This window comes from Varanus komodoensis, unplaced genomic scaffold (genome assembly GCF_004798865.1).
Source record: "Varanus komodoensis strain SLA01 unplaced genomic scaffold, ASM479886v1 scaffold14_1, whole genome shotgun sequence".
Lineage (NCBI taxonomy): Eukaryota > Metazoa > Chordata > Lepidosauria > Squamata > Varanidae > Varanus > Varanus komodoensis.
Window position 1 is genome coordinate 2299357 of NW_025335438.1, and position 14641 is coordinate 2313997.

Here is a 14641-nt window from a genome sequence, read left to right on the forward strand (position 1 = left end):
AACCAAGTATGCAAAATCTTTCACACTTTCAATTTTTTTATTGTTGACAGTAAAGTCCTGTAATTCTTCAGAAGTCATGACTTTTGTTTTCTTAAGGTTCAGCTGCTGTCCTGCTTTTGCATTTCTACTTTCACTTACAGTTGTTTCAATTCATTGCAACTCTCTGCCAGTAATATGGTACCATCTGCATATTTTAATGACTGAGATATCTTCTGCTAATTTTCCTTTCTTCCCTTGATCCTAATCCAGCTTTTCTTATGGCTTAGTGCTATTTATATGAGCACATGCACCCCTTCCTGTCCTCTACTAGTATGGTCACAAAAGGATCAGAAGCTTCTGCTTTTCTTTTCTTTCTTTTTTTAGCTTTAGCTGTTCTTCATTCACAGTTTAGTATTATGACAAAGTCACGGCTTATGACGCTGGCTCATTTCAGGAATAATTCACAGTTGAGGCTTCAAATGCTAAACTGTAGTTAAGTGTACCCCAAATGAAGAATTTTCTCTTCTCCTCATTGCTGAGGAGGAAAAGGAACAGCGAAATGCATGATGCTAAGGCTCATTCATGTAGTACTAGACATAGATTAGTATTATGTCTAAAAGTGTTCACTGCACACAAGAGAAGATTGGGGTGGCATCAGATTATAAATATAGTTACAGAATGAATTGACAGCTTTAGATTATCAAGTAACTGAATGTATATAACCTAAATAAACTCAGTGAGAACACATTTAGATCAATAGAATATTCATACCTTGGTTCACAAACATTTCATTATACTGAAGATTTAAATTTAACACCGGCACTGCCCAAAGGTATTGTTGTCTATCTTCTTCATCATAATACTCAAGGAACACATCATAAAACACTGGATCAGAATAATCCTTTAAAATCTTGGAAACTGAAACTGTACACTGTAAAAAGCCCCCAAAAGTTAAAATAGAACAAAACATATACGATGGATATTCTAATAATATCTTCGAAAAACAAAGAAGTTGCAAATAACCTGATGAATTAGTTATTAACAACATTTATTCATGAATAGATGCTTTCCTTTCACAAAATGCAAAAATATACAAGCTATTACATTCCAGCAATCAACATTATGGATGGGAGAAAAGATACTAACTGCTTATCATCTGAAAACAAAGTAACATATCTGAGGCCTGGCTTTATCAATGCCAGTGGAAGGTACCTGCTTTGACAGCACACACTTAGCAGGACAATGACTAAGCAAGGTGTCAAATTCTAGGCAGTCAGAGTGATGCCCTTACACAACTCTGAACTACCAACATTAAAAAATAAAATAAAATGCCAACACCATCTGTACACATTTTCAGCACAAACCAACAAACATACGTGGTGCTTAAGTAGTACTAGCTCTTTGGGCAGTACAAGAAACAGCACAAGGAAAAAGGGGAAATCTGGGGAGAGGATCAAAATGGGTTCTGTTGTTCAGGTCCCAGGGATACCTGCAAGAGCAATGAGGCAGAAGATAGGGGGACAACCCACCTGTGACAACAGCAAAGTTTAGTCACTAGGAGAGCTGCCATGTCATGTGCAATCACCCAATAAGAGCTTGAAAAGTAATTTCACATATTGGTAGCTGGTAATCTTCTAAGATTATTTATTTTTCTCTTTAATAATATATGAAATGTATTAATTTCCATTTAAATGAAAACATTTTAAACTATTTCAGATTATGCTTACTTTTTGTTGGTATGTTGTTCCAAAAACATAAGCAGCATTCAATCTAGTCAGTGTATCTGGGCACAGCTGCAATAAAAGAAAGGGTTCTCATGAAATATTTGGCATCCTTCAGTGCATTCCTCTCAAACAACAAAATAAAAATGGTTGCACCATCATGTTTTTAAAGGTAGAGATGTTTTTCAAGTAACAAGCAGAGAATACAATCTTTAGACAACAGCTGGTCCAGTTAATCTGACTTCTGCTTGTGGAACATTGCCCTCCATCAAAGCAAATTAACTTGACATATTACGGAAATAAACCCCCAGGAAAGGTAGTTCTAAGTATACCATATGTGAATAGCAACCTCAGTCAACTCAAGTCTATCTGCTAACTGCATGTGCAAATGATGGGGAAAGCAAACTGGTTACATAAATACAAGAACCACACACTTGTAGCATACAAACATCATGTCAAATAGTCATACTATCCTCCACCCAGTGGCTCTAGAAAGCATTGTATACTCAAAACACGAGAAAGTAGCTAATATTGGCAGCACTTGTAGGAGTGCAGTGGCAACCTAGTAACACCCAAAGACATTTAAAAAAAATGAAGAAACACTTGTTTCTGGAATGGTGCATGCCAGCAGGGGTCACAAAAGGAAGTTCCACTGGCTTGTCCAGTTCTGGCAATAAGTGTTTGTGCTTGCTTCCATGATTTCTTTAGAAAGTGCTAAGTTCTGTTGCTCTCTCAGTGGGTTCAACAAGCATAATGGAACCAGAGAAGAACAGTGACAATGTTGAAAGTTGCCCGTTGTGTGGACAAGGACTACTCCAATTGTTTCAATATTTCAGAAAAGTCATGCACAAAATGTTTGTCCAGGCACTGAAGTATCCAGGGATTGTTTATGCGGATCCCTGCATGCTCATCAGAGTCATACATAGAATCATATCAAGCCAGTTCTTCCTTCTTCTGACCAACATGAATCACGATCAGTGAAGCAACAGAAAGACAAACTACTTTTTAGCTCCAGATTCCCGATGCCTTGAAAGTACACTCATGCAGCACAAAAGGCAAGCTAACACACTAGTTTACATTCTTATCCTTTTTCTCTTTGTCCTAAATCTAGTTCACCTTGTAAGCAATATAACATGCATCATATCAATTAAACTTGAGTTTATCTTACCTGTAAAATGCCACCTTCTAAATTCTGCCATTTTAAAAAATTTCCTTCTACATCATATGAAGCTGCAATAAATTGCAATTTTATGTTCTGTGAACAAAAAGTATAAATATAATTCTGCATATCTTATTTGTAACATCTACAAAATCTAGAATGTTGTTATTATTTCACTGCTTCCTCTGAAATTTGGAAAACAAGTTTCCCAAGTAATTCAAATATACAATATAAATCCCTCCATTTACTGTCTACCTAACTCACTATATACGAGCAGCATCATGAAGACTGAAACAGTGTTGTTATTCTCAAAATGTTCTTGGTGAACTGTGGCCATAATTTTAACAGAAAAAAATGTATCAATGGAAAGGAAGTAGGCAGGTTGAATAAGAAAGATCTAACCTAGTTCTGAAGGTGTAAGATGGGTGTTTTGCTTCAACAAAACAGGTATTATTGAGGACATGTTAATTTCTAGATCATAACCAAAACAGTAACAGTTATTTAACAGCTTATGTTACACCTAAAAATACAACTGCCTACCATCAACCTGCTAGCTACTAGCTGACCTGCTCTGAATCTATACAATGTTTACATAAACTCAGCAACAGAGTATTACATTCAAATTTTGTAAGGAAAATGAATGTTCATATGCTATGCTGGCACAGAATGGATCAGACTGTCCATGCTCTTCAAGACATCGGGCATTTTTCTACTTTAGCTGTAGAAAACCCAACACACAGTTGTAGAATAGATCTTCCTATGTTATTACTGTCATGATAAAGTTTATATTACAAGAAATGACATGCCCTGCAAGGCAAAAAAATGCATGAAAATGTTAAAATGGATCCCTTGCACATGTCTATCATAATAATGGTATCATAGTAAGAATAAGCCTGGATGCAAAGGAGTTATAATTTTTATTCTGGGGAACCCACCTTGTTTGTTCCTTTAAAAGTGAAACTGGTAGGAAACTGGGTTGTGTCAAGAACCTGTGATGCTAATCCTGGCTGGTCACCATAGTAGAGCCAGGGAAGATTCTGTCTCCTGAAACAGTTACAGGATACTTATTGCAGCCTACTTTTAGCGATTAACTTCTATAAAACATACAACACATATGAGTCAAATGAATAGCAAAGGCTACATACCAAAATGATATTGAATGAACTGTACCAAGTCCAGCAGTATTTGCATAGACATACTGAAACAGACCACATGCATCAGTGCTAGCAGAGCTCAAACTATTCATGTTCATCACACACATATTTCCTAGGGCTTGGCAAGATGTAAGGTTGGAGTATAGCTGCAAGGAGATAGAACAATTATTACCAGATTGTAAAAGTTTTTCTATGTGAAACAAATGTATAATCTTAGTATTGTATCCAATAGTGTATTTCAGCAAGTGCAATCTCTGCTGCTCAAAGAAACACCATTTCTATCCTTCTGCAAGGGTCATTACTTTGATTCCACTCATGAAACTCTTGACTTCATTAAGCTAGTTCTTATGATAATGGCTGAGCACACCAACCCCAGTATTTTTCACTAGCATAACATTGGACATAATTTTTTGAAAAGCATGTCTGATACTCTTCAGCTTTGTTGTTATGCATTATGTGTGAGTTAAACTTCCACTGAACAATCTATTCTGGAATGGCACAATCTGGCCAGAATTAAATACTCTGGTGTCCCTTTTATGTGTATGGACAAATAAGTGGCTGCTTCTCTCACACACTCTTAAAATAATAGATCTCCAAAGTGTACTTAACTTTGGCCGCTTTATGCTCTAGATATCTGGAGGCAGCTAGGGGACCTGTGCTCTTCCAGATCTTGAACTGTAACCCCCAGCATCTCTGACCACAGACCATGCTGACCAGGACTGACTGGAACTGAAAACTGACAACAGTGGAAGGCCACTTCCGACCCATTCTTGGCATAACATCCCAACTGCTTCCATTTCCTTTTTGCTCCTTCTTTGCTCTTATCCCCTTTTTGTTTTGTGTTGTAAGCCTGTGGACCAGTACTGTTTTGCTTTTGATTTCTCCTAAATGCCAGTCAGGGAGACTATTTGGCTGACAAGCAGGGCAAATGAAGGAAATAAAGAAGGTGGCTAATAGGGGAGAAGCCTTTTTGGCTCTGGTGCCTGCCTGTGGAATCAGCTCCCCAAGGAAGTGAGCCTGGCACCCACTCTTTATTTTTTCAGTGCCAGGTAAAAACCTTTTACTTCACCTAATATTTTAACAGTTGAATAAAAATCTTTTAATCTGTTTATAACAATCTTTTTATCTTGTTTATATTACATTTTACTGGTTTTTCTTGTAGCTGTATCCTTGGACTAACTTGAGTGAGACTGTGGTGGGCTCATTGTAGCCATTCCAGTGTTGCTATTTTATTGCTGTTTTATTGATTTGTTGTTGTATATTGCATTTGTTTGTGTCATTTGATCTTGTGAACCACCCAGAGAACCATCTTGGTAAATGGGTTGTATAGAAATCAAATAAATACTTAATAAATAAAAATGCATTCAATGAATAAATAAATCGTTGACTATCTTGCTACTGTAATGGAAGGTCAGGAAAGTCCTCCTCTAACCTGCCATTGCAGGTCTAAACCTGCCCAGCACCTAAGCTCAGCTCCTATGGTCTAGACAACAAATTTAGCACTATAACTCACCCAAACTCAAAATCAGCTTAAAAGCAGGTTTATTAAAACAAATAAGAAAGGGGAACTGGAGTACAGAAAAGAAGAGGGAATATGACTCAGACGATCTGGGTTCTAGTCCCCGCTCAGCCATGGAGCCAACTGGGTGACTATGGGCCAGTCACAGACTCTCAGCCCAACCTACCTCACAGGGTTGTTGTTGTGGGGATAAGATGGAGGAGGAGAATGATGTAAGCTGCCTTGAGCTCTTTGTAGGAAAAAGGCAGGATATAAATCCATAAATAAAAAATAAAAAATAAAATAAAAGGGACAGAAGCAATAAAACACAAGGACCAAGGCTGTCTAGTGTCCCAATCACAGGCATCTGGACTCCTTGGTGAACCACTGGAATGAACAGGAAACTAGCCCTTCTCATCAGTTACCTAGCACAGCAATGGTCTGAAAAACTGGTCAGGGAAAGGTACTTCTGGCAAAGTTAGAATCCAGCTGAAGACAGCTCTCCCAGGGCAGAGTTTTTTTAGCCCTCTTTTAAAGCCTTCTTTGCTAGGTAATGGAGTTATGCCTGATGGCCAATCTGAGAAGGCCTCTCCTTCCATTGCCCCCCTCCAGTTGCCAGCAATTTTGAAGGTCAGGGTAATAACACGTTGGCATGAGCTCATCCTTGCCATAAGTCCTGATAGGTGAAGTATTCCTTTTTCCCTGATGCCTGGTACACCTTTTGAACCAACTATTTCATTAACCCTTCTCTATCTTCTGAGACCACCACCATGATTACATTCCATTTTATAAAAGGTTAAACAATGTTTGCAAAACACTGAATCCAAAACTATACATTCTGTGGCTACCTCATGTATCAAACTGCAGCCAATTTCTTTCCTTTGCAAAGCAACATTGGGAAGATGTATTCTGCAATACAGGAGAAGCAAACATGAAAGAATGATGTACTCAGTGTCTAAAACCGTTACTTTGTAGAGGAAAAGCTGCAGCCACTTCAGAGGAGAATGTAGGCTAATATAGAAGGTTAAAACTCAGTTATACAGTAGATGTATTGGGAATATCTTTTGAAGAGAAAACTTTTCTCCAAAACTTACCCAGCAAGCCGCTGCTGATGCTTGCAGATTTTTTAGAAACCATGTTGACATCAAGGTAATGCCCTATAAATAAGAATAAAACACAGCATTACAGCAGTGCAATCTTATACATTTCTTCATGCATACTTTTTTATTCAGAAGCCCCATTGTGTTCAACTGGATTAACTCCCAGATAAGTGTGTACAGGATTGCATCTTAAATGCTGCTTACACATGGACCATATGTGCAGTGTTAATTATGTTAATTGACAGAAAGCGACTGAATATTTTTGTTTTTAGAGGAGATTGATTTGCTACCATACATATTTCTTGCCTGAAATCTAAAACTTCTTCCTTTGTAAATAATACAAAGCATCTTAAGTAAGCATTAGAGTACTGTAGCTTAAACTGTCTGTCTCTTGCAGAGGAAGTCTCCTTATGACATTTTCTGAAAACACTTGTGGTACAGGCAGATTAATTTCTTCAGAACAAATTTACTTAACCTCTTGAGAGCCCTATGGGGAGAGGATGCACCTCAGTTGCAAGTAGTGCTTGATTTCCTTTCTCTTCCTAAGTAGATTAGGGCAGGTCTGGTCCATAGTGAGTAGCCCAGGTTCATTCTAGAAGGCTTTATTACAAGGAGATTTACATTCTCTTTCTAATGTCACTGGGTTCATTGAAAGCTTTGCATGTGAATGAATTAATTATATTTTGCACACTGTGGAACTTTGCCTATTTTAGATTTTTTGTCATTTGAAACTTTATTCTGCTTTTGGAATAAACTGTGGCTAGAGATTGGTGAGTAAGGTTTAAAGGCTTCTATACACCTTTTCTAGATGATGCATGCTGCCTTGTATGTAACAGCTGAAAAAAAACACAGTTAAATAAAGTTATGACTATAACTTACTAGTTTTCCAAAACGCACAGTTGCAATTCCCTTTGGAGGGAAATTACCAGTGCTGCTGAAACACAAGCCTCCTGTCTGAAAAGACAAACATTTTTAAAAACAAATTATATCTATGCTGGGGTGGAGGTGGAGTGGGCTGTGGGGTGGGAGACTTGGATCCAGAGTGGCCCTCCTGCAACCATAATGGCATTTTTCATGGTGCGTGGTCAAAAAAGGACTGGGGAACTGGATGGGGCCTCCTCCCCTTATAGCTGGACTCCAGGGGGATGGACAGCCCTGCCCACTCCGTGATGCTGAGCTGTAGAAGTTTCTTCCAACCTAGGCCTTCCGCTGTCGCTTAAGCCCATATATGTGTGATGCACAGAGACCACGACAAAGATCTGAGTGCAGGCAGCTTGTCTGATCAAACCTCTCAGTACATGATATAATCCACATTATTTCTCTTACATACTGTTGTGTTGTACTTACTAAAATATTTGGCTCAGAACAGCTACATGACTTGTTTACACTGATGAATGTTGGTTCACATCTTATACACCTGCAAAAGATAAAATAAAACATAATGGCCCTACTACTGAAAATTATTAATAACATTGTTATAATATCAGAATTGATATTAAACATTTGAGCCTGTGTTTCAAGTCCATTTTCACAAGATGCAGTGGCTGCTATAGCAACATGCATGTTGAGTGCATCATGAGACACTTGCATGATGGTTAACTTACACATTGACTAGCATGATTAAGTGCTAGAGTATCAAGAATAGCCCACATTCAAAAATGATGTAGCTGTACCATAGCAATGCTGTTGCATGACACAGAATTGGTCAGGAGAAAAGCTAGTACATTTGGAGATGAATCACCTACCAAAATCCCCAACCTTTTGAGGTAATCTGGCAGGCAAGTGCCTCCTTTTCAGGTGTATTGCTTCACCAGTTTATATGGCATGACATTAGCATACCACAGGAAGAGAAGGGAACTGGAAATATACAAATGTGACATTTGTTCCCATCCTAACAGACTGTGGTATTATAAGTAGAGAATGTTATGCAGGATAATCAGCATAATATCTTTTTAAACACAAGGGCACATGGAAGTCTTGATATTATTACTGCATTTTTTGCTAAATTTTATCAAATTACTCTTACTTCTAGTTTCATATATTTGAGTGGGAATGAGTAAGAAAATTTAAAAATGTTACTTATATTAATGTTATACCAGTAAACAGATACATACACACATGCACTTACATGTTACTTAATGCATTTGAAGTAGCAAATGACTGCTCCTTTCCATCACACTGAATGCATAATGCAACTTTCAATAATTCACCATTAGTGTTTCTTTCCACTAAATTAAAAAAGAATGTGAACAGAAACAGCAACATTACATTCAGTATCACATTATAATTGTGCACGAATGGCATGCTTTGCCCAATACTAATACATTTAGAAATCTTGGCTATGATCCAAAGAACATTCTGTACAGATGTTGGGGTTTTCCAAGATGCCCTTCATTCCATAATCTCTGGCAGATACTGAAAACTACTCTAAAATATGTGAAGACTCTCTGAGTGGTATTCTACATGGCATGAAAGCCTGGAGATGACATGGAAAGTTAGTTGCCTCCCCAGGAAAGCACAGAAATATTTTGTATACATACAAGGGATGTGTTAGTCCCAGCAATTACGTAACAGGATAAGTGATGATGGCAAGTCTCTCAACACAGTTCTATGCTACAGTCTACATCCTCAGTGGGAACCACGACAACATAGTGTTCTATGCATGGGCTGGGGGAATGGAGGACAATGACTGGATTTACACATGATAGACCATGGGGGCTTATAAACCATGGATTGTTTGTTGTTAATTGAACCCACCTAGATTAGGAAACCATACCCTTGGCTTCAGAACAAGTCACCCTTGGCTTTTAAACCACCATGGTTTATTGGTTCTATGACTCCATTCTATAGATAGAAGGAACAGTATATCCTTTATTTATTAGAGTCATATCCTGCTTTTTTCTTATGAACTCAAAGCAGTTTACATCGTTCTCCTTCTCCTGCTCTCAATCTTATCCCCACAACAACCCTGTGGAGTAGCTTGGACTCAAGAATCTGTGACTGGTCCAAAGTCACCCAGTTGGTTCCATGGCCAAACAGGTCTAGAATCCAGGTCACCCAAATCCCAGTCCCATGCTCTTAACACTACACCACACTGGCTCTCTGCAGGTTCCAGTTTCAATTCTTGGCATGTTCAAGGATTAAAACAAGAGTGGAGAACCTCGGGCCATCCAGATGTTTTTACAAAAAACTACCATCATTCTTCACTGTTGGCCATACTGGCTGGTGCTGATGGGAACTGAAAGCCCAAGAACGTTTTAAAGACCATAGGTTCCCCACTCTGGATAAAAGAACTGCAGGAAATAGAGAAGCCTTGGAAAGCTACTCCAATCAGACTACTCAGTGCTGAGTCAGATAGACCAGTTGCCTGGGTAACATAAAGCAGCTTAACATGCAATCCTATGTGTTTAGATGAAAAATTGCCCTAAAACTCCCAGCATATCCCAGCTAGTATGATTGGCTGGAGCATACCAAGAGTTCTAGGATTATTTTCAGTTATGCGTCTCCTATACTGCATTATAAGAAAATTCTTCATGAAAGTTTTCATTTAAGTTGAGATACCAAAAGCATAATAATCATAACAACTATATGCCCCCAAATAAAGTATGACATTTGGTGTAAGGGGATATGTTTTTGCTACATTTTCTCCTCAGAAATGCAACAAAAAGATCGAAGACCCCTTCTGTGTAGGCAACTCTCCATTTCTGAAGAGAAGTTTCCTCTGTGCACAGAAAAAAAAGGTTGGATACAACCTATATAAAATGTCAAATTGGCTTTCTTTTCTAGAAAAATCATATTTTATGACACAATGAATAACTTCACAGAAGTCTTACCCAAGATCTCATTAATAGCACATCTGCATTTTCCTTCAGCTGTTAAACCCTTAGGGCAAGTTATGCAGTTCCATCCATCTTGGGTAACACCATTCTAATCAAAACATTAAGATAATTCAAAGATCACTATAGCATAAGAGAAAGATGCACCTGTACATTATTTAAAACAGAAGCCACTTAGCTTTATATAATAATTACCATGCTGTCTGGACATTTTTCACATGTGATCGATGTTCCACCATTATCAGAAACTAGCTTGAAACCTGGTAGACAAGCACATGAAGTACCTGAAAGATATAAAATAACTTGTTATAGACGCCATAATCTGAGTTTTAACAGAGCTATCTCTCTTTTGTATGTCCTAAATGACTGACTTTAATGACTTTTATAGATTTTCATGAAATTTCCAAAGTTCCTGACAGTTCTGGGTAGTCCAGTGGTTTGTGCTGGACTCTTTATTGGGAAGACTCAAGTTCAAAAGCCCCGCCTCAGCTATTAAGTTAACTCTGTGATCCTGGACCAGTTACACACCCAGTCTAACTTACTGAACAGTGCTGCTGTGATAATAAAGTAAGTGGGAACCAGGGGGACATGTAAGCTTCTTGACAGAGCAGTATATTAAAAAATGTGGAGATAAGGATATAGAGTATTTAAAAGCATTATTACCACCACCACTATTACATACAACTTTCAAGATGGGCTTTGACTTACTTTGGTTTCATGTGCCTTAAGGGTTTTGACTTTTGCTGGTGACTTGTTTTTGTTTTGATTCTGATTTTAACTTAGTGTACCCTCCCAAACTAAGTCATGGGGCAGGTTAGAAGTTGAATACATTAATTTCTGCCACCATGCCATTCTGACATTGATGTTCTACAGCAGTTTTCAAAAGGCAGGAGCATACCTGATTGAGGGAGGCAAACATAAGGGAGCAATCCCAAACACTAGAAACAGGGTGTAGATAGTGACTGTCCCTTACAGTGCTATTGGCATTCACCTGCACAAGCAGTTACTGCCTAAACATACCTGCCCTTCCAGGCAGTGCAGCAATTTGGAGTGCTGTGGCTTCCTACTGCACTGACCCGATGGAGAGCATGGGTGAGGTGCTTCTGTGCAGACACTGCAAACCTCCACTTGCTTTTTCATCTGCTCTCTTTCTCTAAACTATCCAAGATATGTGAGTTGCTAGGGCCAAAGGAAGAAATCCCGTCAAGTAATGACTGGATTATTGTAAATTGCCAGCAAGCTGTGGAATGGTATAGATATGAAATTAATAATAGGAAGAGGTGGTGTTTACCAGAGAACATCAGCAGTCCTGTTCACTGACCTGCACCCAGCCCCTAGGCAGCTAAAAGTGAGAACTGATGGGCCTGCTAGGCAACCAGTGCTCTGTCCAGAACAGGTAGGGTGGTAAAGAGGTGAGAAACCAGCAGAGGCTAGAAAAAGCCCCTGTATTGCAACCAGAACCTGCCACATGTCCCAGGGAGCATGCCTCCAATCACATACAGCCAGCAAGTCCACTGGAGCTGAGCAGGGTCTGTAGGTCACCTTCTCTACCTGACCCCTCTCCCTCTGGGCTGCAGTGAATATTGCGACAAGGCAGCTGAATTCACCTTTGGGAACTGAACTGGCCAGGACTTTAAACTACAGCTAGTGAACATACCTATTGTGTGGTACCTGGGGCTGCATCAGTCTCAGCTGCCATGCTATATACAGGTAGAAGGGAGCTGAGTGACTATGGAGTAGCAATGACTCCTTGCTTGTTCATCCGGAGTAGTAAATAGCAAAGATGTCTGCTTGCCAGGCAACAACATTGCTGTGCCCGGCACTCAATGCTACCCAGAAGGAAAAGGTCCACTGAGGGCAGGTGAGCACTGATGGCAGCAAGCAGCAGTCCTCTCTAAAACATCGAGAGAACACTGCCACCTAGCCAAAATATACAGAACAGAAACAACTGCAGAACCTTCCCGTTTACGTCTGCCTTCCCTTTCCTCTCTGTTACTTCATAAATATGAAGTATAATAAATATGAAGTACAATATAACTATTATAAAAATAATCCTGGTCTGAGTGATCAGAAGTAGCTTTACTTTAGCATTTGGAGCAACCACAGCCACTTAATCTCCTACTGTGCTTATTCACTCTCTCTTTGGGGTACTTTGAGATAAGCTGATTGTCCTGTCTCATTTAGAGAATTTTGAGCACACCCATATATGGATGATCACTCAGAATCTTCCCTTGCTTTCCCACTGCTTTTTCCATCTTTTTTCCTCCTGCAAAATATGTTAAGATAAAAAAGATGGAATTGTTGCATGTTGCTGATTAGTTTCATCTGAAAGCCTCCTCTGGGTAGCCAGATGGCAAAAAGCAGCCATCTGTCCATGTGGGTTGCAATGCCTGCATAGAACAGGGCAGGTGACAGACCAAACTGGCTGCTCCTTGAAACTGTCATTTATCCGTTTCAGGAGGAGCTAGTAAAGCTTCAGTCCTTATATAGATGTACTTGGAAGTGAAGACACACCGGATACGGTAAGATTCCAAGTCAACATGGAAAAGCTTGGGAAACCACACCGGTCAACTAGTTTCTCCTTCAGAGTATACTTGCTTCTCTTACAAGCCAAGAAAAGCTGTTGATCACAGACAAGTGCTTTCCCTAATAGGAAGAGGTCAGGGACCAAGGAGGAAGCTGCTGAGCCAGTCCTGCTTCTCTTTGAGTAGACATGCAGAGGATTGCCCTGTTTGTTTGCAGACATGTATTTATTTCTATATATGGGTAAATATGCATAGACTTGGCTTTTATTGATTTATTCCTGCTTAAAGCATACAAACATAAGCCAGGCTCTTGAGAGTAGACATACTGCCCATATTTACTATTGAGCAAACATGCAGAAGTTTTCCCGCTTACATCTGAATTGACTTAAAATCAGAAACACATTTTGTCCCCAACCACAGAACTAATGCACACTCCCCCATAGTGCTGTATGCAGATATGAACTTTGCAGCAAAAGTCCAGGTGGCCAGCAGCCTAGGAGTCTTCCAAATGACCCTCAAGAGGATGAGGCATCAGCACCTAGACAAGCATGGGCTTGTTGAAATCCCACAGCTAAAATCCAGCACAGCATCCTTTCTAAAATGGGTCAGGCAACATATATACAAAGATGATAATTTTAGGATTTTAGTTATACTTTAAAATGTAGCATCTCTTTTTACAACAGCAGCAGCAGCAACAAATCTTGTTCCCAAATAAATACATTTACCAGAGCAAACTCATGCAGTCACGCTGTTTTAAAGGGAGTTTAAAAGTGCAAAGCTGTACATGCATAGAAGATTTTTCTTTAAAAAAAATCACGGTTGCATACAGAATGTTTTATTTTAATTTTATTGCTTATGTACGATTTGTTCTAACATATCAAAAACACAGAATCCGTTGTTAAGCACAGAACCCTGCTGTATATACGCGAGTGCGTGGGCAAAAATAGAAATGTCCGTTATGATCTTCTCAACTGAAATAATACACATCTTTGCCTAAACTGCTGCCTTCCCAACCTAAAATCACTAAGTCCAGAGTCTAAAATTACCTGCTACCCGTTCCAACCTTTCCCGGATTGAAATTCGGTCTTCGAACTAAAAAGGGTCGCCCCACCCAGGTCTCTGATGGCACTGAGCGCAAGCCAGGTCTGCACGGCCTCCCGCTGACTCTGAGGAGGAGGAGGAGCGGGATAAGGGTCTGAATCTCCGGAGCCTTCTTCCACCGGCACTGGTGACCGGGGCTGCTCCTCCTCCTCCTCCTCCTCCTCCTCCTCAGAAGCAGCTAGTAAGAGGTCAGAGCCGGCGGCCCCTCCTGGAGGATTAGCTTGAGTCGCGGTCGCCTCACCCCGAGCACTTTTTCTCTGGAAGGCTCCGCACTGTCCGCAAGCCAAACTAGCGATATTGAAGTAATGAGACCCATCGCAGCCCTGTGGCCGGTGCAAGGGGAGGTAGAAGCCTTGCCCGTCCGAAAGTCCCGCGCTTAAGAACAGCAAAAGGAGCGCCATGCCAACACGGCACCTTGGCATCACCATGGCTACTGAAGCCTCAATCCCGCCCCCTAGTGCAGTGACGCAGCCACTAGCTTCTTCGGCATCCTATGGCAACTCAGAAGGTTCAAAATAAGCAAGGAAAGACTGTCTTAATTCGCTTGGTTAAAAAGATATCGGAAGAA

The 14641-nt window shown here is 39.8% G+C and overlaps 2 protein-coding genes across 2 annotated transcripts in view; both read right to left on the minus strand.

Moving 5' to 3' along the window:
* Positions 1 to 14501, minus strand: part of TMEM67 (transmembrane protein 67) — a 30749-nt gene extending 16248 nt beyond the window's left edge. Inside the window, exons 1-12 of the mRNA XM_044423772.1 lie at positions 14315 to 14501; positions 10643 to 10731; positions 10445 to 10538; positions 8740 to 8839; positions 7959 to 8028; positions 7491 to 7565; positions 6606 to 6668; positions 4005 to 4159; positions 3795 to 3903; positions 2869 to 2955; positions 1707 to 1772; positions 751 to 910 (exon numbers count right to left, since the gene is read on the minus strand). Coding sequence (XP_044279707.1) covers positions 751 to 910; positions 1707 to 1772; positions 2869 to 2955; positions 3795 to 3903; positions 4005 to 4159; positions 6606 to 6668; positions 7491 to 7565; positions 7959 to 8028; positions 8740 to 8839; positions 10445 to 10538; positions 10643 to 10731; positions 14315 to 14501 — 1255 coding nt within the window. The remainder of the gene's footprint in view (positions 1 to 750; positions 911 to 1706; positions 1773 to 2868; positions 2956 to 3794; positions 3904 to 4004; positions 4160 to 6605; positions 6669 to 7490; positions 7566 to 7958; positions 8029 to 8739; positions 8840 to 10444; positions 10539 to 10642; positions 10732 to 14314) is intronic.
* Positions 10500 to 14641, minus strand: part of CIBAR1 (CBY1 interacting BAR domain containing 1) — a 29455-nt gene continuing 25313 nt past the window's right edge. The window contains exons 9-10 of the transcript XR_006414042.1: positions 10643 to 10731; positions 10500 to 10538 (exon numbers count right to left, since the gene is read on the minus strand). The gene's annotated coding sequence lies outside the window, so the exon portion shown is untranslated. The remainder of the gene's footprint in view (positions 10539 to 10642; positions 10732 to 14641) is intronic.